Source organism: Charadrius vociferus, unplaced genomic scaffold, assembly GCF_000708025.1.
Source record: "Charadrius vociferus isolate BGI_N301 unplaced genomic scaffold, ASM70802v2 scaffold329, whole genome shotgun sequence".
Classification (NCBI taxonomy): domain Eukaryota; kingdom Metazoa; phylum Chordata; class Aves; order Charadriiformes; family Charadriidae; genus Charadrius; species Charadrius vociferus.
Window position 1 is genome coordinate 2,014,031 of NW_009649982.1, and position 23,699 is coordinate 2,037,729.

The window sequence follows — 23,699 nt, forward strand, 5'->3', positions numbered from 1 at the left end:
AAATCAACCTTTACCGGCCAAGCCTTTCAACTAGCATATACATTACTCAAGAGTATGGATATTTAAAACATTTATTTTAAAGGGAGAGATACTTTATACACAAGCCCAGTTTTCGATGGCCTCCTCACGCAGATTACAACTGAACTGTGTTGCAAGGTCTTTTTATTAAGTAGCAGTGGTTTTGAATCACATTATGTTAGGTTTTGCTTCAAAATACAAGTATAGCGAGACACTTTAGAAAAGCAAAACCGACCAACTTATCTTTAAAAAGCTATAGGCTTTCCTCAGTATTCCAGAAGCACAACTGTAAAATAATCACTTTATTGACATGCCATATATTAGACTTTTTCATTGCGTTTAAGGAAAAGAGATTACTCACATGGCTTGCTGGTGACTAACTTGCCTAGTTGGGTTTCAATCTTTTCTACGTAATCCACAGACAACCAAAGGAAAATGATAGCTGCTGAAGAAGAGGCACCATCACTTCTCCACAAGCCAAACCTTCTCAGATCCAGAGTATCCACTGTCAGCTCAATATTCTTATTAAGAGCCACTGTAGAAAATAGAATTTAAAATAACCATATCTTTCACAGCCATGTGTAATTATAAAGTCAAACACGTTATAGTAATTACATACTAAGACATAAGTATGATCAGAGTATTAAAACGGTACTTGTAGATTTCATTCTTAACATTACATAAAATGTCTTCAGAATTTAATACTTAAATCAGTTGTAATAAACTATATAAAACAAAGTTACCAGATTGTAACGCCAAAAGCTAAACATGTAAACGCAGGATTCCTCATGAAAAAAAAAATGTATTTTTTCCTCAAAATAACCACAGTTAATACCTACAAATATAGAAAAAAATACTACAAATCATGAACACCTATTTGCTTTTAGTCAATCCAATTCAGAACGGCTAACAAACCCTCTCCTACAAGATACAGAAACAACACATCACCTTTGGAAAATGCACTGAATGCAAATCTAGAGTTACATTCCTCTTAGCTTTAGTCAACTCACATGTTTTTCTTTAATAAATCTAAGGGTCTAAAACGCTACTCTGAAAAGATTAACATTTCACCTCCAAAAGATGCATAGTCATATTTACTATGGGTTCAACACAACATATGCAGAAATGCATGAGGCAAGGCCATTAAAACTACAAGTTCGCCTTACAAGTGTAAGCTGCTGCTAAGTTATTAATGCTTACTCTGTAGACACCAATACTTTTTTTAATTTTTAAAAATTATTTAATGTCTTTCTGCAAGCAGTAAGACCATAAATTATTCATAATATAAATATATACTGAGTATTTTAATGCAATACTTTAAATATACAGTTAAGAGAAAGCTGAAGAAAAAGATTCTCTTACCTTGAAACGGGATAGAAATATACTTGGTTGTAAACTGAAATAAGATTACAAAAATATAAATTAATTTACTTTTTACAAATTGATTAAAACAAAGTAAGAATTTTAATTATCTGCACATTTTTCTTTGCTAATAGTCAAATAAACTGAAAATACTATCATAGAATCATTTAGGTTGGTTAAGACCCTTAACATCATCAAGTCCAACCGTTAACCTAACACTGCCAAGTCCAATAGCCTAATTTGAGACTTAATATTGCCTATTTCACCTAAAACAACACTCCTAAATACATATTGCAGAATCTAATTGAATTCCAGAGATGCTCAGCACTGAGAAATACGCAGAAAGTTGCAGAGCTGCCTACAGGCTCCTTAATTTAAAAAAAAAAAAAAAAAAATTGATGAACACTTGGGACAAAAAGAGCTTAGTTGTAAGAACCCCATGACAAAGACTGTCAGCTGCACTATTTGAATTAAGGACACTATATAAACGGTCCGATACTGGGGTGTTAATTTACTATTTACACTAAACTTTGAATTAAAGGCCTTTGAAGTTTCCACTTACACTGCTGCTGTGTTAAGAAGACTCTGCTAAATAAAGAATGCTTTATTGTCACTTTGACAGAAGGTTGTCATATACATTCAGTGAAGACATCTCTCTTACATTACCACAGCAAGCACAAAATTGTTTTTTTCAATGAAAAATTTCACTTTCCACCTAGAAGCATTGATTCTAAACATATTTCAACTCACGCCTCAAATGATTTTGGCATAATAATTTAGGAAATTTCCATGAAATGTCTGCATTACTGCATGAGAACTGCTGCACAAAACTGCTGTTTTGTGAAAAGCTGTAATTATTACTATTATGACCCAAGATTTCAAAATGTCTTACTGCAGGCAAAAAATAGACACACGTGTTCAAACATTTATTTTTCAATCGCAATATACAGATTGAGCCAAAGACCTGTTGAAACTCCTGCAGCTGGTACTCCATTTGAAGTACATGTTCACTTATATTTCTACACCCTGTGAGTAGCATGTTGCCTATGCGCTAATGTTTTTAGAGTTATTTTCATGCTCTTTAAAGCTACAAAATGAGTAATTTTCTGTTTAAAAGTAAAGATTAGCACATAGTATACATCTGAACTCTGATAACTATAAATTCCTTTATTCTAATATCTGTACTATTTCTGAGAAAAGTAATTGGTGTTTATTTCAAGCAACATTAACTCTAACATGGCCATTATTTTCCATTAGAACTCACAAAAAGCTTCCTCGATATGATTTCTGTTCCAGTACAGCATTTATACAGAACCTTTACCTCTGAAAACTAGGGTCACAGAAAATCCCAGTTAGGCTTTTCTACTGACAGAAATCCAAACATACGAGGTAACGGACTCCACACTCCGTTGTTTAGCCAAAGCAATTTGATGCAACAATAATCAAAACGCAGTGCTTCCACACTAAGTACCACTAACATTGCTTAACTAGAATTTTAATTTTTAAATATTCTCAAAATATCACCATAATAGAACAACTTACCCTAGCAGGACCTGTTGATAACCATTTAAATTTCCCAATGTATAGGCTATCAAATTCAACATCCAATGCCAGGTTCATCTGTTTTCTAGGTGTGCTTCCAGAAGGTAAGCTGATAGGACATGTATCTTCAATTGACTCTGTTAAAAACTGGGGAAAAAAGTAAAATTACTACGGGGATTTAAATGAGATACTTCCCTCCTGTAACCTTAGGAATTTTCTCTGTATGTTTGTAAGAATTTACTCCCCAAAGCCAACTTCCATATAAGAATTCCATATTAAAAAGCTGTAAATATTACAATCATTACTGACAATGTCCTTAAGCGCCTAATACTATTTTATTGCACCTCCAAAGTTCCTGTTGCCAAGACATAACCTGTGCTCTTTACTAATCTAGAGCCAAGTAAAAACTCAAACAACAGAGCAACAAAAAATCTCCCTCTTTTGATATCAAAGGCACAGAATCCAATTCAATGCTTATGATCAAAATGATGCATCTGTAAGAAGAGGCCACACTGTCTCTTCTGTCTTGTTCCAGGATTGCAGAGATAATGCAAATAAAGGTCAAATCAAGCAGCACAAGGCTAATTAAGCCCAAAATGGGGCAAGAACCTTTATGGTTAGTTTTAGATTCAAATTCCACTGCTGGCCATGCAGGAAAGGGAACTTTACCAATCTCTGCCTGCTGTCAACAAAGATCCTTAAACCTCTCCCTGCACTGACTTACAACAGAGGACTGGACGACAAGAAGAAACTACTGACCTGAACTATGATAACTATAAAAAACATTGTGTGAAAAAAACCTTTCCACAGACATATCTTCATCACGTTCACCTCTAGCTCAGATTACTACTTGGTCCTTCCTGTGTGGTCACATTAAATATTTCCAAGTGTTAATTTTCAAACTTTGAAATAAAGTGTATGCTGCAAAAACACTCAAGCCAGAGACCCCTGAAGGCTGTCCAGAATTCTATCTGTGAAATAAATTACTGCAGCTACTGCTGGTTGCTGGAACTAATCATATCTGCTTTAAGCATTTCACTTTTGTTCTAACGTGCAAGAACAAATAAACATTGCAGAAATAAATTAAAGGGTTGGCATAACAAAACATAGGCCAAAAACTGGACTACCTGCTCCGTATGACTTTCCATCTTGTCTTCCAATTGTTTTGTTGATAAACAGAAGTCAGACTGTTGGTCTGTTTCTTTAATGTCAGTGATATCCTGCACCAGCTCTGTGCACTTTGGTTCAGAAGGTCCATCTTCATCATCACTGGAAAGAACAACTAAAGAGGAAAAAAGAAGTATACATGTACTGCAAGATGCAGACTTCAGAATATTTCATCCAATGTGGATTTCAGATGAGCAAAGAATTCTCTCTTGCAGTATGTAATATCAAAGTACATTGCACAAACCAGTCAAGGTCTGCGTGTGTGGACGTGTATGCAACAAGTACTGCTTTGTATCTTTATTAACACTTTTTACCCAAGATCCTGAAAATTATTTAACTATTAGAAGAAACAGGCCACAACACAGCCGCTTCAAAGAAGAGAAAATATTTTTTTCTCAGTTTAAGCACCCCTAAAAAGTAGAAGCTTGATTTTCTATAGCCACAAAATCAGCTGCAGAATAAGGATTGCAATTTAAAAATCACCTCCATCCTGTTTCTCAAGGACAAGACCCTCTACACTCCAGTAGGTGACACTGGCACTATTCTCTGACCTGCACAATACATTACAGACAACATGATCTCTGTCTTCAGTCTGGTGTTCCATATGCTTCAACTAGTCAGTCATGCCTAAGTTCTCCTAGTACCTAAGCATACCACTAGTAATTGTCAGCAGCACAGATACAGTACATACTTGGGTCAACCGAAACAAGTTGCCGATTACCCCTGCAGATTCTGTTCCGCAGCTTGCTCAGATACTGTGATGTGTCCATCTTTAATTTCCTGATGGTACTAACTCGTGGTGAAATCACATCCTCACTGGTGACAGAGAGCTGATTCTCTGACAAATTTCTGGGAGGAGATGCTGAGCCAGGTTCCTCTGTGCAGCTGTGAGCAGGCCTTAAGTGGTTGTGGGTGGCAGTGTCTTTATAGTCTCTCTCTAATGGCTGCAGAATACAATATGGCACCAGAATTGTATTAGATCTGCAACTTTGTCCATCCTCACGGGGTGTTCTGCAGCCAGGAGACTGAGTTGAACTCAATCTTTGCTCTTTCTACAAAACAGGAATCAGAAACAGGATATACATTTATTTCTTGACATTTATTATTTTCTTGACATTTATTATTTATTATTATACATTTATTATTGACATTTCTATGATGGTTCAGATCCGTGATCACTGAGACCTAGCTATGTAATAGACAAAACAATCAGAGTTCAATGCAGCTGTATTTAGAGCTCAAGTCAGGTTAATTTCTCCCTCCTCATATTCCAAAGGTTATTACAAAAAGGTATGAGGGGCAACCTTTTAAAAGCCCACTATGACCCCTGTTCATACTGAACAAGAAACTATTTCTGATTTTTTAGCAGCTGTCTCACTGTCCAACACTGAAAGACCAAGCACCAGTGATGTTCATTACTTTGCAAATGCGTGGCTTGGTCAACTAAGTGAACAGGACTCAGCAACTACCCAGTTCTGTGGGGTTTTAATCAGAAGGTTAAAGAGATGCCTTTATTGGATTCAAATGCTTGAATATATATCAGTTTGTACTTGACCGGCTGATTCTCTCAGGTTTTTTTCCTTTTTTTTTTTTTTTTTCCAAATCTTAATGACAGATAAAACTTTAGGGAAGGGTACAATAGACTGAGGAGGTGGGAGAAAGATGACAGCTGCAAGATTTAAATAACCCCAGGTATACTTTGTAAATTTTGTATCGGAGTCCCTAATTAGTTCTATACCATCTATGAAAGAAGCTTCACTAAGGTAGCTAGATGCCTTATTTCCAAAACTGGTTTACTCCATGCTCCTGTCTGAAGGAAACGCCGTCATTCATCTCTCACAAACTTTCTGCTACAACAATCATATTCTGATGTTGTGGACAGAAGTACATATACTCACTCTTCTTGATGCACCTCTGAACTACGTTCCCTCAACAGGTACAACAGTACCTCTAGACACACTACTTAGTAGTATAATTCTTTTATTTTGGATGTTGCTGTTGCTGCTACTGAAGTGTGTGTGCATGTGTCTACACAAACACATACATTAAAATTAAGTACAACTTACAGACAGTAGAAGTGATTTTTCTGGAATGTGTGCATTACAATCATCAGAAATATGGCTACTAGATCTTCTTTTCCTTTTCTCAGAATCAAAAGAGCCTGATTCCTTCTGACTAAAATTGGTGCTGTTCATGTTTCTGCTCCTCTTTTCCAGTTCATCATAGTTCTTGTTTTCTGTGTCAGTAAAAACAAAGTGATTTAGTGAGTTATCGTTAAAAACCTTTGTATTTCTTCATAGCTGTTATGTCTTACATAAAATGCATGGAAGCAGATACCTTCCATGATAGTTCTTTCCTTTTTTAATTGTGTGTGGCTGCCAAAATATATTCTGTAAAATAATTAAGGAAAGACTATTATTGCACGATAATTAAGTTAACAAAATTCATAGCTCCTTTCCAAGTAAGAATTAGCACTCCGTACTCCACATTCCTTCTTTTATCTTCTGCTGCATGCAGTACTCTCCATTTCCTGTTCTAATCTGGAAATATTACTTACCAGTATTAAAAAGATAGTATGTTCTCTCTGGAGACTCAGCATAGAGCTCATCATTTTTCAGCAGTAAATACAAATATTGTCATATAGCATAAACATTTTAGCAGGCTTCACAAGCCATTTGAGCATTCTTAATGTATTACATTCTTGACTATAAGACTTTCTATAAAATCAGGATTAAAATGGTGCAGTGAGGCTTCCCTCAGTTTTTCTTCCACAGATCTGATTAACCATAGCTTTATTCCTGTTTGAAAAAAGCTATTTGATATATTTTACCATTATCTGTAAAAAAAATGCATTTTGAGGAAACACATACACTGCATGCAACACCTATTTTATTTCTGTGCTCTCCTCATAATACTAGACTTAAGAAAATTTCCCAACACTCTCCAAAATTCATATTTAAATGCCAGATTATTGCTCACTACAAACCTTTCTTCTGCAGCTCCCGTCTTCTAGCAGTGAAGACATTATTTTTTTCTGGTTCCTTCGAAGCCTTGGTCAATTTACACAGATCATCATCTGCCTTTCTCAGACAATGCTCAGACCTGTAAAGAATATTAACTATGACTTATCTTTAATTTTGAAAGAATACTGATTAAAAATCCCAACAGAAACAAGAGTTGGTTAGATCACAAACTTCTGCCTCTCTGGTAAGCATGGGAAGCTTGGCAAATGAAACACAAACTAATTCAGTTTCCGTTACAGAAATACACAGATACTTAATTGTTGTTAATGAAACACATGCTTTTGAAAGGTGCAAAGAATGAAAGTCTGACATGCTTGACATCAGACACTGAAATATTATTTTGCTGTAAAGCATGACTGCAGCAAGAACACTTAACAAGAAAAAAAAAAAAGAGAGAGAACAACAGTCAGTTTAGTGTGCCCTTGCCTTTGTCATGAATGCATTGGGAATGAGGCAATGTAGTATATTTTTAACTTAGATTTAGAATTGCTAATAGAATCCACTGAGTAAGTTCCTGCAATGAGAAAAGATTTGAAATAGAAATTTCTGCTCAAAAGGGCCTGAGACAGTAATTTTGAAGGCGGTGGGGGGGACAGGACGTGAATGAGGAAGAAACAGAAAAAAAACAGAAAAGGATGAGAAACTAGGCAACCTACAGGTGTTCCGCTGAGTTTGTAGTTTCATTCTAAAAAGAATGACATGCAAGAAAGTAATTAAGTTTTTTTTTTAATTTTATTAGCTTTTTTATAAATAGGAGAATATATTCAGGAAGTACTGATAGACTGAACAATATGACATCCTCACATTTGAGGTCTGATCTTGTAAGCATACTCTCAACTTCTCTAGAAGCTAGTTACAGCTGACAAAAGTCTACATAACTGTATTTTGGTTTCTAGTGTATGCATTAGGATAACATTTAGTTATATGTTCATGTGGGATTTTGTCACATGAACTTAATTACATTCAGTACGCAAGACTTTTCTTGTGAAAATTTATCAGGGCTACAAGATAAAAGAAACTAACCTTCATGACCTCTGCTTTATTTTCTGTGAGAGTTGGAAAATAAAAAGAAAATAAAGAATATTTCACAGATAAAGCAATTTACTGCTGCTCTGGAAATCTGTTCCATTCCTCCTTTTGTCACCTCACTTAATCCAAAGTGATTTTGCATTCATTGTTTTATAAAGTGCCTAACTCAGAACATTGCAGTCTCCAATTTGCAAAGAGCTAAGCCATCATCGCAATGACTGAAATCACTGGCAGCTGAGCCTAGACCCATAACGAAAATCACTAACCATGGGAAAGACATTCTTGACACATCTAACTAGATAGCCAAAACTGTTGGGACACTTTCTGAAGAGGCACCTATTCTTCAGTACCGTATCTGTAGATTAGACTATCACTGCCCTTTGGGAATACTGTAAAGACAAATAAAGACTGCCAGAGTGCTCTGATACTACAGTAATGAACAGTATATAAGCACCATAGAGAAATTACTGATTATCTTTCCATTCACAAAGAATCATGACCATAATACAGAAAAAGTGTTTGGTAAGCACTGTTATTCATTCTGTATATTGAACAAGACAAGAGTCTTCCATAGATCAGGCAGCTCTAGTTCTGGAATAACCTCACTACAGAACACTTGATTTTGGTACCTACATCTCTCTCTCAACTTAAATATTTGTATGCATAACAGCTATATAGATCTGACTGTCTTGAAAGACCATACTAAACCATTAAGTGGTTTTTAGCATTTTTCTTACACGAACATCACAGTTCTGGTATTTCAACAACAGGAAACATTTCAATAGTAATACTTCAGCTAATTGACTTCCCTAAACATAATTACTCTATGCACAAATTCTGCACATTTTATTTTCACTTCCAATCTTTGTAACTCGGTTTAAAATGCACCTCTTAGATATATGCATAAACTAAGAAGCTATGGCAGTATATACTGAAGTGCTCTCAACAGCCATGAGAAACAAGTACGAAACACACTTTGAAACCTTAAGTTTCTTTACGCTTAAGACCTACCTCAAATTCATTAGTTATACTGATAGGTCAGTGGTGACTTAAGCAAATGCATTTCATGTTGGCTTGCAGTGAACAAGCAATACAAAATCCACCGATTCTGTAACACCAAAAGCAAGAAAGGAAACAGGGAACTTGCAGCAAATTCTAGCCGATAAAGAAAGGTTAACTTATTACCACCCTGTTCTGATCACACACAATTCTTTGACTTAATCTGAAATTTCCATAGCACAAAACTGGCACAATTTTCAGTAAAACAGAGCATGCATTCTGGCTACTCTGACAATACAAAAGAGTCTCTATATGGTGATGCGCATATATATGCATAACCATTACAAGGGTGAGCTTTTACTCTCCTCTGAAAGACAAGACCCCAAAAGAATCAGTGCCAAGTGTATCTTATGCACAGACCTCAGTAACAGAGAAGTGACCAGGATCAAACCACACCTGTGTTGAAATAATTTCTAAATTCTCCATTTCATATGCAATATCTATTACAACTTGCATTAACAGGGTGGTCAGTGGGGAGAGGTGCAAAATACTCCTAATGTTAGTTCCTGCTAATAACAAGCCTTTTACTTAATACATTAGAAAAGCATATCACAGGAACGGAAAATTAATCCTTCAAGTAATGAACCACTCCAAATCTAATGCAAGTTGAGTACACCAACTACTGAAAAAACCTGACTAGTTCAAACCATTCTTGAGCTTAACATAAAACTCAACCGCTGCCCTTCAAATAAGAGCTTGAAAAAATGTGCAAGATAGTTCCTCAGATTTAGAGTTACATACAAGTGTTCATGTTTTCCTCTCTATGAACCCACTACTTCCCATCATCCAAAACAATAACAAGTTCAAAAATCAGATACTAAAAATTATAGATCTTAAAGATTTTGTAGTAACACAAAAAAAAAACCCCCAACAATCCAAACATACTCCTGAAACTCTAGTCAGCCTGAAGTTATGGAAAACTATTTATTAGCAACAAATGTAAAACTTCTAAAATGATACAGTCTAATAAACTGTTCTAAATCCCTCATTTAAATTGCAGCTTCATTAGATTAATTTAAGAAGCAATGGGCATTTCCCCCCCACACACACAGAAAAAGAGAAAGGAATTCTTACTAATTCAGGTTCTCAAAGATGTTCATATATCAGAATGAGGAATATGACTGACTTTTCTCAAGAATTTTTAAGATTTCTTTAACCTGAGAACCGTTGATTATTCCTGCCCTCACAAATCATTCTTCTCTTCCTTCCTCTATTTAATTCTCCCAAATTTCTTGCTATTTGTTCCTGTGGATACTTTGCTGTTAAGTAAAGAGGCAGCCATAAAAGACAAGAGGAAACAGCTTACTCTGAATCTAACTGCCATCTTAGACCAAAACAAACGTTACGTAATTATAATAACTGATTTCCGCTAGTTTTATATGTCAAACATTACTGTGTTGCTCGGTCAACCTAAACATAGGAAGAAAAGAGGAAAAGTAGATGTTAAGCAATGAGAGGACACACGCACAGCCTTTAAACAATGGCACTCTGTTGGGATTGAGAACACTGGTGAATTAATGCATAAAGAAATGAACTATCACAGAGCGGAATTTGGAGAAATTTTGCAAAAGAAGTTACTTGAAATCATTAACAGCAACAGGAAAGCATGATTTTGGTTCTGGACACAAAACCAACTTAAATGCATTTGAATTACATGGCCATCTTCACAACTCAAAACACTCATTTATTGTAAATGGAAATTCCTTTCATGAAAGAAAAGTAGTCCATTAGCATCAGGTACAGCAAATCAGAATAAACACAATGTTAAAATGGCTTGTTGGACCAGTATGTTGGTTTGCACTCAGGAAATTGATCTCCTGCTTCAAGACAAGAATATAACAAGAATTGTTTCAGGAAAATTCTTTTCCATTATGAAGTTATGTAATTTCAGGAAGACTGGCAAAATCAGCAGTGAGTAACATACCTTTCAGACAGAAAAGAACTTTCATGAGGAGAACTTAATATTTGACATGTCTGTAGGCTGGCAACAGATGATGAGGATAGTTGACCCGATTGTAATTTGTCAGCATCAGATAAATCTGCATCAATTATTACGTGGCTGTCTATGTATTTTCTTCCAATTTTCGTCCTCAGGACATTCGTCAAGATAACTTTGGGTTGCCTGCCATATATATAACAGTAAATCATAAATACTGCACTGAAATCTAGAGAAAGAAACTTCTTGTTAAATTCACCTATCTTAGAGGCTTGATAATCACCAAACATCGTTACTTTCAGTCCCTTAGAGACAAACCAAAAGCCCGCTAAGGAACTTAAAATCCAGGGTAAGCAGATAAACACAAAAAAGCAACAAAAGACCAGGGTAAAAAATGCTAGCCATATAATTTCACCTTAATCAGGCACAATTCACACTACGTTGCCTCTAACACATCTTCTAAGAATTGTTTAAAAACTGGTAACTGTTTATCTCTAAAGAGCTGTAAACATTGTATCTGTACACATTTCTCAGAACTATGGAGCAAACAATCGTGATATTCCTGTGAACAAGATGCCTCCAGTAAAACAGACTGAATTTTCCTAAGCACTTAGTCAACAGGTAGAAAAGTAGTGCACACCCCAAAAGGTAGCATTAGATTTTGTTCCCCTCCTCAACTTGCAGGAAGCATTCTACAAAGTAGCAGTAACAAGGTTCAGAAAAACACAGAGAAATATCTGCAAGTGTTAGAAGAGAAAAGCATCAATAATAAGCTAACCAGAAATATGAAGATGCAAATGCCAACTTGAGCACAGATGTGTAAGTGCAGCACAACTTACTTCATACAATGCCACTGCAGCCAGCTTGTTGTATAGCCCTTGATTTACCCACTTAGTTTCTTGAGCTGGGATTTAAATCCTACCACTTCCATTACAATTTATTTTGGATTAGGATGTAACGTCACGGCCTTTTCTGAAACTGCTGTGAACAACATTGTCTTTTTGGTATGGACTACATAATTCTCCTGTTGTCCGTATTCATCTACAAAGCATGCTCCAGCACAAACAGCATGATGTCTGGGGAGCACTCAGATCTCCTGCACCAAGATGTAAATTTGCTTTTAATCAGGAGACTACCTTACAGACAAGATGTTGCAGAGGCACACAGGTGATAAGCAATGAGGACATGATTTAGAGGAAACATCTGATACAGAAGAATACTGTAGTTTGGATGTAACCTCCAATAAAGGAAGTCCCTAAACATCAGGAACTCCGAGATAAAACTCGGTGAAAAAAATCATTCTTTTTAGCCATACTCTTCCCTGGGTATCTCCAATTGATCATTGCATGCAGTGGGACAAAGATACTGGACTTGATATGCTTTTCTTCCGACCCTTTATGACAGTTCTCATATTTTCATGAGTACTCTGAAACAGTAACAGTGAAAATACACCCTGATACCTTCTCTGAGAAAAGAGGGCAGTTAAATGCAAGCGTACTGTTCTTTTCACAAGAATGAAAAAATCCAAACATTTTGAGAGATCAATGGCTGAATGAGAATTAAGTGGTCTTGTTAGTACAGGACCATCTAGAAGCCATCTGATCAGAAAACCCACCACAGTGTACCTGGCACCATCTCTCTCAATGATTATCAAAAGGAAGCAGGTACAAGGGAATTCCATCATGTCAGATGACATGAGAATATAGCTCATGAAGACGACAGCTGTGGCACAACAAAGAATACTTTCTCATGAAAAAAACAATTGAAAGTAAAATTATTTTGTTTAGTGACATGAGGTGAAGACAACGTACCTTTTAGACAGAAAAAGGCTTTGGAGTGTAGGGTTTAAAATATGCCATATCGTTAGGCTGGCAGCAGATGATGAGGGTGGTTGATCTGACTGCAGCTTGCCAGCATCAGAAAAATTAGCACCAGTTTTAAGTTGCGCCTGTGTGTATTTTCTTCCTATTTTCGTCCTCAGGACATTCGTCAAGATAACTTTGGGTTGCCTGCCATACATATAATAATAAATTAATAATAGGGTGCCAAGAACTTTTTAAGTCACATGAATTCAACAAAGCTTTTCTATGAGTTACGGTCTCTGCACCATACCTACTATTTTAAGTAGAATTAAGTTCACTTCCCTGACAATTTACAAAGCAGTTCTCTTTGGAGAAGAGGAATCACAAACACATCTCTCGATCATGGCAGCCTTTGAAGGCTTATTCTTCCGACATCAATAACTAATACATCCATATATGATTCTGAAGAGGTAAACTTTCAATGCAGAAGCATGGAAATGTCGGTGCATCTTTTTATTGCAAAATGTTGGAAGTGATGTCACTATAGCCTTACAAACTATTCTGAAAGTGTACACTTCATATTTGCAGGATATGAAAACAAGCACTCATATTTGTGGCATCTTATTTTAGAACAATAAATGTTATTGGTTCCCATATCATAAATTAGACTATGATCTTGGGGGGGAGGGGGGGAATCAACAGCGTAGTTACATGATATCTAATGGTAAACAGATATAGGTATGGCATGAAAACTGCTGAAGAACAGATATGCTTGAACCTAAAAAAAGATTTGGAACTACCATGCTAGTGAAACGTGGAATTTGGGGAAGACATTTCACATAATCCTCCTATTTCGCTCTTTCAGTAGTTGCTGCCTGTTAAGATTACTGTTCCCTGGTTACTTACCATATTAACAAGACACACGACCCCTCACTGAACTTGAAAAGACAGTAAGATTGCTAAGCACAGCTTGGAGAACCTGCATATAAGCTATGAACACCGGTCAATCTTTTTCGATCTCTGCATCACTGAATGCCATAATGGGTAGGAAATGAGCTGCTTTCTCCTAGAGCTGCTATGCGTTTCCTGGACCAGTGATCTCCAAACTTTTTTTATCATGCATCCCTATCAGTAAAAGTATTTTGAGCACGCACCCTTAACATGTTTATTTAGTTATAATTTATATATGTACTAATGTAGTAATATTACGTACATTATAAAACACACAAATAGAATTTTTTTAAAGGATAAAATAAATATTTAATCTTTATTGCAATTAAAAATCGTAAAAAAAAATATTTCCTTCCTGCACCCCAGTGGATTGTCTTGCACACATCACACGTTGGAGACCACTGTCTAGACAATGGACAATAAACCGAAATGGCTTGCATTCAAAGATAAGTAACTAAGTTCAGGTGAAGGTACTTTCCCCCACTCCCTTGATTTAAATGGGGTTTATACATTTTAAGCAAGTATCTTTGCAAAAATGATCTTAAAATTTACAGTATGCACACACCCGTGCAACTAGCTTTGCATTGGAAGCCTGTGCAAAGGAGGGGAACTTTCAACAAACAAGGAAGAAAACATTATACATTTGGCTATTCTTAAAGATTTCAGTGCCAGGCTAAGGCATTACTTCTTATGTGCCACCAGTGTTGACTGAAGATCTTGATAGGACAGCTGGTTATGACCCAATCTTCAGAGCTGTACAGTGGCTCCCTTTTCCAAAGGGGGAATGGCATCTGGTAGCATTTCTTGAAAATTCATGTCATTAAGACTGTGCGTAAAATAGATTCAGGAAAAACATCTACACTTAAGACAGCCTGTATATTTGTCAATGATGGTTAGCAATACACATCCCTAAATTACATGTTAAATTGACCACAGAATAAACTGAGCAAGTCATGCAAAAGACATTTCAAAAGATAAAAGTTAATGTCAAGCAGGAAAAAAGCAAGCAAAGTATGCATTAAAAGCAAGTCCCACCTGCAGACCCAGCAAGTAACCTGCACAATAGTAAGACTGGAGGCATCTTGGTGAAGGAAAACCAAAGGCAATTATTTTTGTTTCTAAAGCAAACACCTACCATACACCCTCTTCTCTACCTCCACAAAAGAGAAAAAAAATATACAAGCAAAGGTAATGAAAACATACTTACACATGTAAGGATGGAACAAACAAAAAAATGTGTATTATGAAAAATGTTGTTAGCTGCTCCTTAGAGAGTCTCAAATCACTTTTCACAGGCAAAAAAGGATTATCCAACCTTACAATGCATAGGACCAAAAGCTACTCAATGTTTGTACCCCTTTAAGGAAAATGTCTGACCTCTACTTCACTCAATTGTCAGAGCTGCTAGATGCAGTTCCGTCCCCAATTATTGTATTTGTGTACACACCAGTGGTGTAACCACTGGCTCCCATTTTTTTCAAATTTGTATTACAGAGCACGATCAAATGAGACCTGGAGGCTACAAACTCCTTTTGGAGTAAATTATTAATTGTCTACGCCAATGTCTTCATACCAGCACTCTTCTACTAGTAAACTCAAGTTTTGGGAAATAAACATTTTGACAGTGGGATGCTACATACCATGGGAGGGTATGCCTATCTGGTCCCATAAAAGCTGAACACCTGTCCTAGGTTTACAGAATAAAGCAAAGCAAAGCAACAACATGATACACCATCATTAATGGGAAACTCCAATTGCCACATTCACCAATTACAACCTGTTGAGAAGAAAGCCTTTGTCTGTCTTCCTCCTGCTTCAAGGCCCTGACCTTTCATCAACTGATTAGAAGTCAATGTTTTAACAGCAAACATGAACATCACTACTAATATCCTTGCTTTGCCAGAATTTATTACTGTCAAAATGTGCTTGTCAGGGCACAGGGAACCAGTATGTAATCATGATCAGAGGGCTGGAGCACCTCTCCTACGAAGACAGGCTGTGAGACAGGCTCCAGGGAGACCTTATAGAAGCTTTCCAGTACTTAAGGGGGGGCCTACAGAAAAGGTGGAGAGGGACTCTTTATCAAGGAGTGTAGCAACAGGATGAGGGGTAACAGTTTTAAACTGAGAGAGGGTAGATTTAGAATAGATATTAGGAAGAAATTCTTTACTCTGAGGGTGCCAAGACACTGGAACAGGTTGCCCAGGGAAGTTGTGGAGGCCCCATTCCTGGAGGTGCTCAAAGCCAGGTTGGATGGGGCTTTGAGCAGCCTGATCTACTGGAAGGTGTCCCTGCTCACGGCAGGGCGCATGAGCTAGATGATCTTTAGGGTCCCTTCCAACCCAAACCATTCTACTTTGTTTCTTTTTGGTTGTTGTTATTTCCCTCTATTTTGCTCTTGGGAGAATGCAGAAGTAATACAGCTGAAGTAAATGGATGCCTCTAAGCCTTATTTCCAGGTGGTGATAGTTACCCTTGAAATAGTGCTATCCACTTCAACAATAAAAGTTTCGTAAGTGGGATACAAAACATTGACCAATTACATAAATACCATACCTAACTTTCTGCAGTGACACTAATAAATTGAACTATTCATATTTCATGACAGTTCTTACCTGTTTCGTGACACAATCATAGGAATGTGTAAAAGACCTCCAGCACATAAGAAGGAACTAACTAGAGGGAACTAACCTGCCCTGAGAGCCCTGTCTGGGATCACAAACAAATCACCTGACAGTGACCTTTCACAAGGCCACGAGCAGAGGTGTTTTAGTGAGAGTAGTTGTGGTTGTTGCTTCCCGCCCCCATGGTCTCACATCACAGCAGCACCAACAGAAGCCATCAAATACCAAATTTTGTAATCCAGAACTTCAGTTAAAAACTCAAGTGAAGGTGGGTTTGGTCTAATACATCCACTTTGTCTTTTCTGACTAAAATTAAATGGCAATAACAATGCTCAAGCAACACTTTATATGAAATATGCCTCCCTAAATATTTGAGATTAGCTCCTATCAATAAAGGTGACTTTTTAAAACATCAGGAACTAAAAGAAGTTTGTCATTAAGACCTTTTTTCTGCTTTTCAATGCAAATGAAAAATTTCTCATTGGAAAGAAGGAGCAGAGAAACTTTGGCATTAGAAATATTCTCAGCATACCACTTCTGACTTCTGTCAGTTCTCAGACTTTTGCTGAACGAACACCACCTCTTTAGAACCTGTGTGCTCTTTCTACTTATTATGCAATGAGGTCAGTGTTTTGATTTTGATTGAGAAACACCAGATACTCAAATGAAATACTTAAACCAAGCTTTATTGCAGACAGTATACTAAGTTTATTTCACAGAGAACCTCCAAGTAGTGTCTAGACACACATCTTTTTTTGAGGAAGTGAAAAATGTGTAAGTTCAATATCTGAATATTTACTGTCCCTTTACAGTCTAAATAGTTTCTTACTAATGCACTGGTAAGAATTTTGGTAAAAGTGATGGAACACCTACAAATGCTACTTGAAAGCCTCCCACATATCAAAACTAACATATGTAACAGAAAAATAACATATGTAACAAATCCAAAGGTAGCTTTTCTTTTCTTAAAGCTCCTCAACATTGAAAGACCTTTAGAGATTCATATCAGACATCAATCATTTCACAGCGTAATTAAACCTCAGGATACTGCAATTAACATTGCTTTTAAATTCTGCCAGGTTGAGCCTGTGAGCCGCTCCCTCAGTTAATATTACTGAGAGAAGCGTTTTGAGGTAACTACAGGTAAACTGACAGCTATGCCTCTGTGGAGGTATGAAAAATAAATTCAGAATCTTGCAAGGAAGAGCTGAACTTATGAAACAGTTTGAAGCAGTCTGAATATAAATTCCAGGCAAAAAGATGGCTATTCATAGGTCACAAAACCACCGAATTCGGTGTCAAAATCACCAGCTGTCATCAAGCATTTTCATTACCTGTGCACTTTGTTTTTAACAGCCCCTCCTGACAAGAAATCACTTATGATCAAGTTAAGTTCCAGTCAGAAAATGGGGCAGAGAATGCAGTCTTATTTTTTTAGATTTAAATGAGTTGTGGAATAACAATTGCTTCATTAAGATAAATATAATTTATTTCATCATGAAGTCCATATGCTTCCTAGCTGCTGTCAATGAATCTAATTCTATATTTTCATTTCCATTTGTCAACTATGGTACTTACAGCTGCAAAATTTTCTTGCCTAAACAATTATCTAACTGACAGCTTCACAGAAGATTATTCAAACAATTTGCCATAATCTCAAAGAAACCAAGGTACTTGCTCTTAACTACAGAGCATAAAGAAGCAGCACATTGGCAGTCTTATCTACTCAGGTGTCTTGACTATAACATAGAGATGAAAAGCCTCTAGTGTTTTTTTTTTTTGTTTTTGTTTTTGTTTTTTTTTTTTTTTACTGTCTTCACCTACCAATCCATCGTATTGCTTGAGTGGGGGTTTTTTTGTTGTTGTTTTTAAGAGTTGATAAAGCCAGGTTAATGACTGTGGACTACAGAGCAAAAAGTGACAAGCAAAAGAATCTGGGAAACTTCTTAAATACCTAAAAAAATCTAGGGCTAGAGTGATAATTTACACTTAGAGAGTAACGAACACATTTCAGGGTTCCAAGCAGGTCAACAAGCAGTAATTCCTCTAGTAAGTGTTGCATTCCCATTCTGACATTGTGTGTTAAAACAAAGAAAAAGTTATGGTTGCTTCAAAATTCACAATGCCACTAAATCACTGAAACGGGATTCTTTGAAGGTGGGCTACCAAACAGCTTGAAAACCATCCCTGTATGACAGAAATAATTAGCTAGACACCAGTGCTACCCATCTTCAAGAAAGACTATGAAACTCTGAATACACAGGGAAGAATTAATTTTGAAGTGACTTCTTACCCAATTGATTCTTCATCATTAGAGCCGCATCTGTCGCAGTCCTTTTGCCTTTTTCCTTTTGTAGAAGGCTTTCTGCTGTTGGCACTTAAGTTCCACTGAAATAAAATAAATAAAATCGGCAGGTTCCAATAGACATATTTATGTCATAATGGATATTACACTAGAAAAAGGGAACAATGCCAGACTTCGAAATAACACAACTGATCAAATAATGCAGAGCCACAAAGAGTATATACAACAATTTTGCAAATAATGAATTTGCGTGGTTTAAGGCACCCATGTATCACCTGATCTTGAATGCAACTTTTTTCTCTTAAAGAAATTTGACAATACAGGACAATTCAATTATTTCCCTATTTAAAGGAGGGCTATCCCAAACAGGGACTTAAATATTAAGCCTGTTTTACAGAATCACAAATAGACAAGATAACTTCTTTCTTTAACTCCATGGATTTAACCAAATTATATTCCACTCGAAGATATAAAATTTTGAGAAGGAAAAGGAATTTGAAGGTTTGGTACGCAGGTGGCAAAACCCACAGCAGCAAGACTTCAATTTTTCCAAATTCTCTTACTTTACCAGAATGCACTTGCATTTTCAAATTAAGTAAGTGAACTCCCACCAACACACATAGCTATTTCTGCAATTCCAGAAACCTAACTCCCTCTGCCATTACCTCCTCCTAATCTCTCCTCACTTTTTTTGTAATATAAAAGATAATAAACCAAACAGATGTTTGAAAATTATGCCAGTCAGGCTGAAAGCAGACAAACTTATCTTCATTTCTGTTTAAGGGTAGGGGGGGAAAGGGCATCTGAAAAATTCATGCCCATGCATATTTTACATACTTCAGTGAAGTCTGAAAGGTGCATCCCAAATCAATCTTTTCCCTACCATAGCTGCCAACTTTGTAACAGAAAATACCTTCATTACTAAAACAGCTGGCAGCAAGAAGTTGCCTTGAAGGTGCTTTCCCCTCCTCCTGCCTTCAAACATCATCTAGTTCATCTCATCACACTGATCTTCAAGCATGTTAGAGACCTATACGCCCAAATCACTGAAAGCTGCACAAAATTTCTCAAACAACATGGAGCAAACTCTGGCAACACTAACTACAATGAAGACAGACCTTTGTATGGTTAAAACAGTAATATTTCCTCTAATTATGATACCTTGTGAGTAATCTTTTCTTGTAAAGTAGAATATAAAGACTAGTCAGGGGTTAAAGCTCTCTACCACACGGAAAAGTCTGAAATATATAGACACTGCTAAGAAAAAATAAGAAATGGAAAGTTAGACAATAAACAGAAAATAATAAGAAAAAAGATTTTTCAATTCACCCAGTCTAGTCACTGTTTTTATAGAGGCAGAGAGAAAGACATGAAGAATTCCACGTAAGTGCTGTCTGGCTCTGCCTAAGAAGCTACTGCTTGTAACACAGGAGACATTACTTCCAACTCCAAAACCTGACTGTAATTGGATGTTCTGCTCACTTTAAGAGTAACAGTATGGAACATAACCAGGCAGTGAGTTTGTATTACAGCATGCTCAAATGACCAGGCCTACCAGGAGACCTGGATCACATTGCCACTGCTATTGTAAGTCCAGAAAAATTCCTAACTTCCCTCACTAGGTTTTTTTTTAACTCCTCTGTGGGGATTTATCCAGCCTATTTATCCAGACCCATGATACTGAAAGCACTAAAACCAGCAACAAACTCTCAACACTGAGCTGAAGGAGTCAACAGTAGCAAAATATGATTCCAAAACTCAGTATTTTTAAAATGCTTACTGAATTTGGAACAGATTTATATAAGCAACGGCTTGTTCTATATGTGACTGAGATTATCAAGATGCTCATTTATGATAAATGTCATATAAGTACACTTGCAGTCTTTCAGTCGTAATACTGAAATTAGTTATTTCCGTATTAGCACCTAAAATTCTGTCAAAGTCATACAGTTTTTAATACTTTCTCTTAAAGTTTCAGCTCTTGGATACAAATAACAACTAATTGAAAACTCAATGTAAAATTTATTTCCGTATCATAACAAAAACTTTGGTAAGTGACCTGAATACAATCTAAAGTTCAGTGATCAGAAGACAATTACTGAAAAAAAAAATTATATTTGCCTTTAAATTAATTATTTTAAAGATAATGTCAAACTACACCTGAAGACCAACTCTCCTTTTTAATACTTTAGGCTGGCAATACAGCACTGAGACTTCCATTTCTGAAATCTGCCTGCAAGTATACAGTTACAGATCTACGCACTTGCCTCTTCTCAAGACAATCAGGGTCAGATACAGGTCACAAGGCAGCACTCAAAATTGAAAAAAATCCAGCCTCCAAAACAGAACAAAAAAACCCATATAACATTCTCCTATGCACTTTACACTGCAAAGAACTTCTCTTTACCTCTTTTAAAGGGTAGTCCCAATGGTGGGAGCCTGGGAGCCTTGCCAAAGGGGACTGAACTTGAACATCCTCTGATTTGGTGTTTGTTTTCTTCTTTGGTATACGAAACTGAAAATAGATGATGTTACACACATAATAAAACTAAATTATCCACTGGTGCTTTGAGCTGACATACTGCTGTGTACAAACTTTTCTTAACTGTCAGGCAAAATAACAAAGTTCCAAGGGAAGCACTGACCTGTGACTAATTTAAATGCATTCCTCACTGATGCTTGATCCTAAATCAGGTGTCATACCACACGAGGAGCTAGTTTTAACATATGAAGTGTGTTAAAAAGCAAGAAAAAGCTCTTCCTATTTCATTAACTTTACAACTGCAAACATGTGCCCAAAAGATGAGAACCCATCTAGTGGCCCTTAACGATTTTCTTAGTTCCCTCTGATTTGTTTATACTCTCGTTTAGTTTTCTCATCTTAGAGAATGATAAAGAGAAAATAAAATATCTGAATGTCATGATGAATGTCAAAACAGGTTTGCTCTCAAAAAAAAAAAAAACAAAAACCAAAGCCACAAACAGGATGAAGAGCAATTATACCTTAGAATAGTATTAGTACTTTGGTATGATAATTTAGCATCAATACACTACAATGTACTCAAAATGGTATCAGCTATTGTAATTGCCAACCTTTGCAAAAATGGAACCAGGATTTTGAAAGTAATTATTAAAAGATCAAGCAGTTAGTAATTTGTGGGCATTTGCCAATTCAGAAAAAATATGTAGAAAATAGTGTTAATTTGTTGAAATTCAAACCAAAAATGGTCAAACTAAATTTCTCCAGGTATGCTGAGAAGCAAAACCTTACACTACAAATATGACTAAATCAGAATGTATCAGAGAGGGAATGCAACATTTACATCTTTCAGACAACCGAGTCTACCTCAGCCAGGAAAAAGCTGAAGCTACTCCATATGATGGCCACTGTCAAGTGTATTATTAACTTAATTTGCAAGTTGCCAGGTGCCCTACCTTGTAACACAAAATTACAAGCAAGTACTCTAGAAGAGCAATGCTAAGAACTTAATAATTAACAGAGAAACTGCAGATAGTCCTTCAGAAAGGCCATAACTGAAGCATACTGTACCATAGTGAGATAATCCTTCAATTCATCGGTTTGAATTGTGAGTGCTCTTATTCCTGCTCTACACTTGGAAACAAAGACCTATTTTTTTTTTAGCAATGAGACCTGAATTTCTATACAGTACCTCAAACTGCTTCTACTCGCCAAATGCTGTAATAACAAATATCCCTTTAATAACAAATTCCTCAAATTATAAAGGATGTAAACATTATGCACAGGCAACAACTTCTAATACAAGTACCTCCCTACCTTTTCAATCAACATTTAAGGATTGAAATAGACTCTTTCTTATTCAAGAACGTCTGCAATCAGATTTTTTTGGTTGGTTGGGGTTTTTTGAGAAGTGGCCTACAAACATGTTTTATCAATCAGAATGCATTCTTCTGAGCTGCACCTTAATGGCCAAGTACAAATTTCTTACTTCAGAATTCCACCTGCTGCTTCACTAGTGGTTTCTGTTATAACCTTCCTAAGAACACATTTATTTAAATTTTAATACACATTTAAAGTTACAGAGGTTCAGATAACCTCTGTAATAACATAACAGGTAACACTGAGAACAGGTAAGGTCAGATTCAGAAAACAGGAAGAGACAGATGAACAGACAGGAAGGGATTGAAAAGCACAATATACGTTCATCAGCAAAATTTTCACCTCACCATACAATATCTTCCTAATGCTTGCGCTCATTAAGAAGATGTCGGTTTGCAGCGCCCACAACTCACTTACAGAACAAGCACAAAGTGAAGAGGTAACCAACAGAGGTCTGTATCTACGGTAAATACAACACATGCAGTTGCCTCAGCTTTTCCCTAATAGAAAGTGATTAACTCAACACATATACGTGCATACACACTTAGCAGATTCCTCATCTAAACCAGCAGTACTTACCTGAAGGTTCCCACCTATAGCAACAAGGGTCAGAGAAAGTGCATAAACAAGGTGCTGGAAACAGCTTATTTCTAGAACTGTCTAGACATTTCTAGAACACTAGACAGTCCAGACCTTACCCGATGAAACCAGTTGCTGTGCCTACCACTTGTGTTCACCAGTGCTTCCATTGCTACAAAGTACTGCTAATAGGGGTATTTTAGAAAAAAATAAACACTAGCATAAGTAGGACAGTAGTCTCTGAACATATCTCTGCAGATAACTAAATATTATTCAGCTGCTCTACTTTACTTGAGCATTACCCTTAATATTTCAGATGTTAGCTTATGTCTCTTATCCTTGAAAACACACTGTTTATGTGAAATCAAATGTTAAACTTATCACATACTAATACATGTTCAACAGCAGACATTACTATTGACCGTTACCAGAATAAAGTGATT

General features: G+C 36.4%; 1 protein-coding gene across 1 annotated transcript in view; it reads right to left on the minus strand.

Moving 5' to 3' along the window:
* The window catches only part of SENP7 (SUMO1/sentrin specific peptidase 7), a 42,057-nt gene that overhangs the window by 18,199 nt on the left and 159 nt on the right, over positions 1-23,699 (minus strand). Inside the window, exons 2-12 of the mRNA XM_009891629.1 lie at positions 21,226-21,333; positions 18,807-18,901; positions 12,948-13,145; positions 11,125-11,322; positions 7,076-7,191; positions 6,156-6,325; positions 4,781-5,141; positions 4,050-4,204; positions 2,923-3,069; positions 1,381-1,414; positions 380-553 (exon numbers count right to left, since the gene is read on the minus strand). Coding sequence (XP_009889931.1) covers positions 380-553; positions 1,381-1,414; positions 2,923-3,069; positions 4,050-4,204; positions 4,781-5,141; positions 6,156-6,325; positions 7,076-7,191; positions 11,125-11,322; positions 12,948-13,145; positions 18,807-18,901; positions 21,226-21,333 — 1,756 coding nt within the window. The remainder of the gene's footprint in view (positions 1-379; positions 554-1,380; positions 1,415-2,922; positions 3,070-4,049; positions 4,205-4,780; positions 5,142-6,155; positions 6,326-7,075; positions 7,192-11,124; positions 11,323-12,947; positions 13,146-18,806; positions 18,902-21,225; positions 21,334-23,699) is intronic.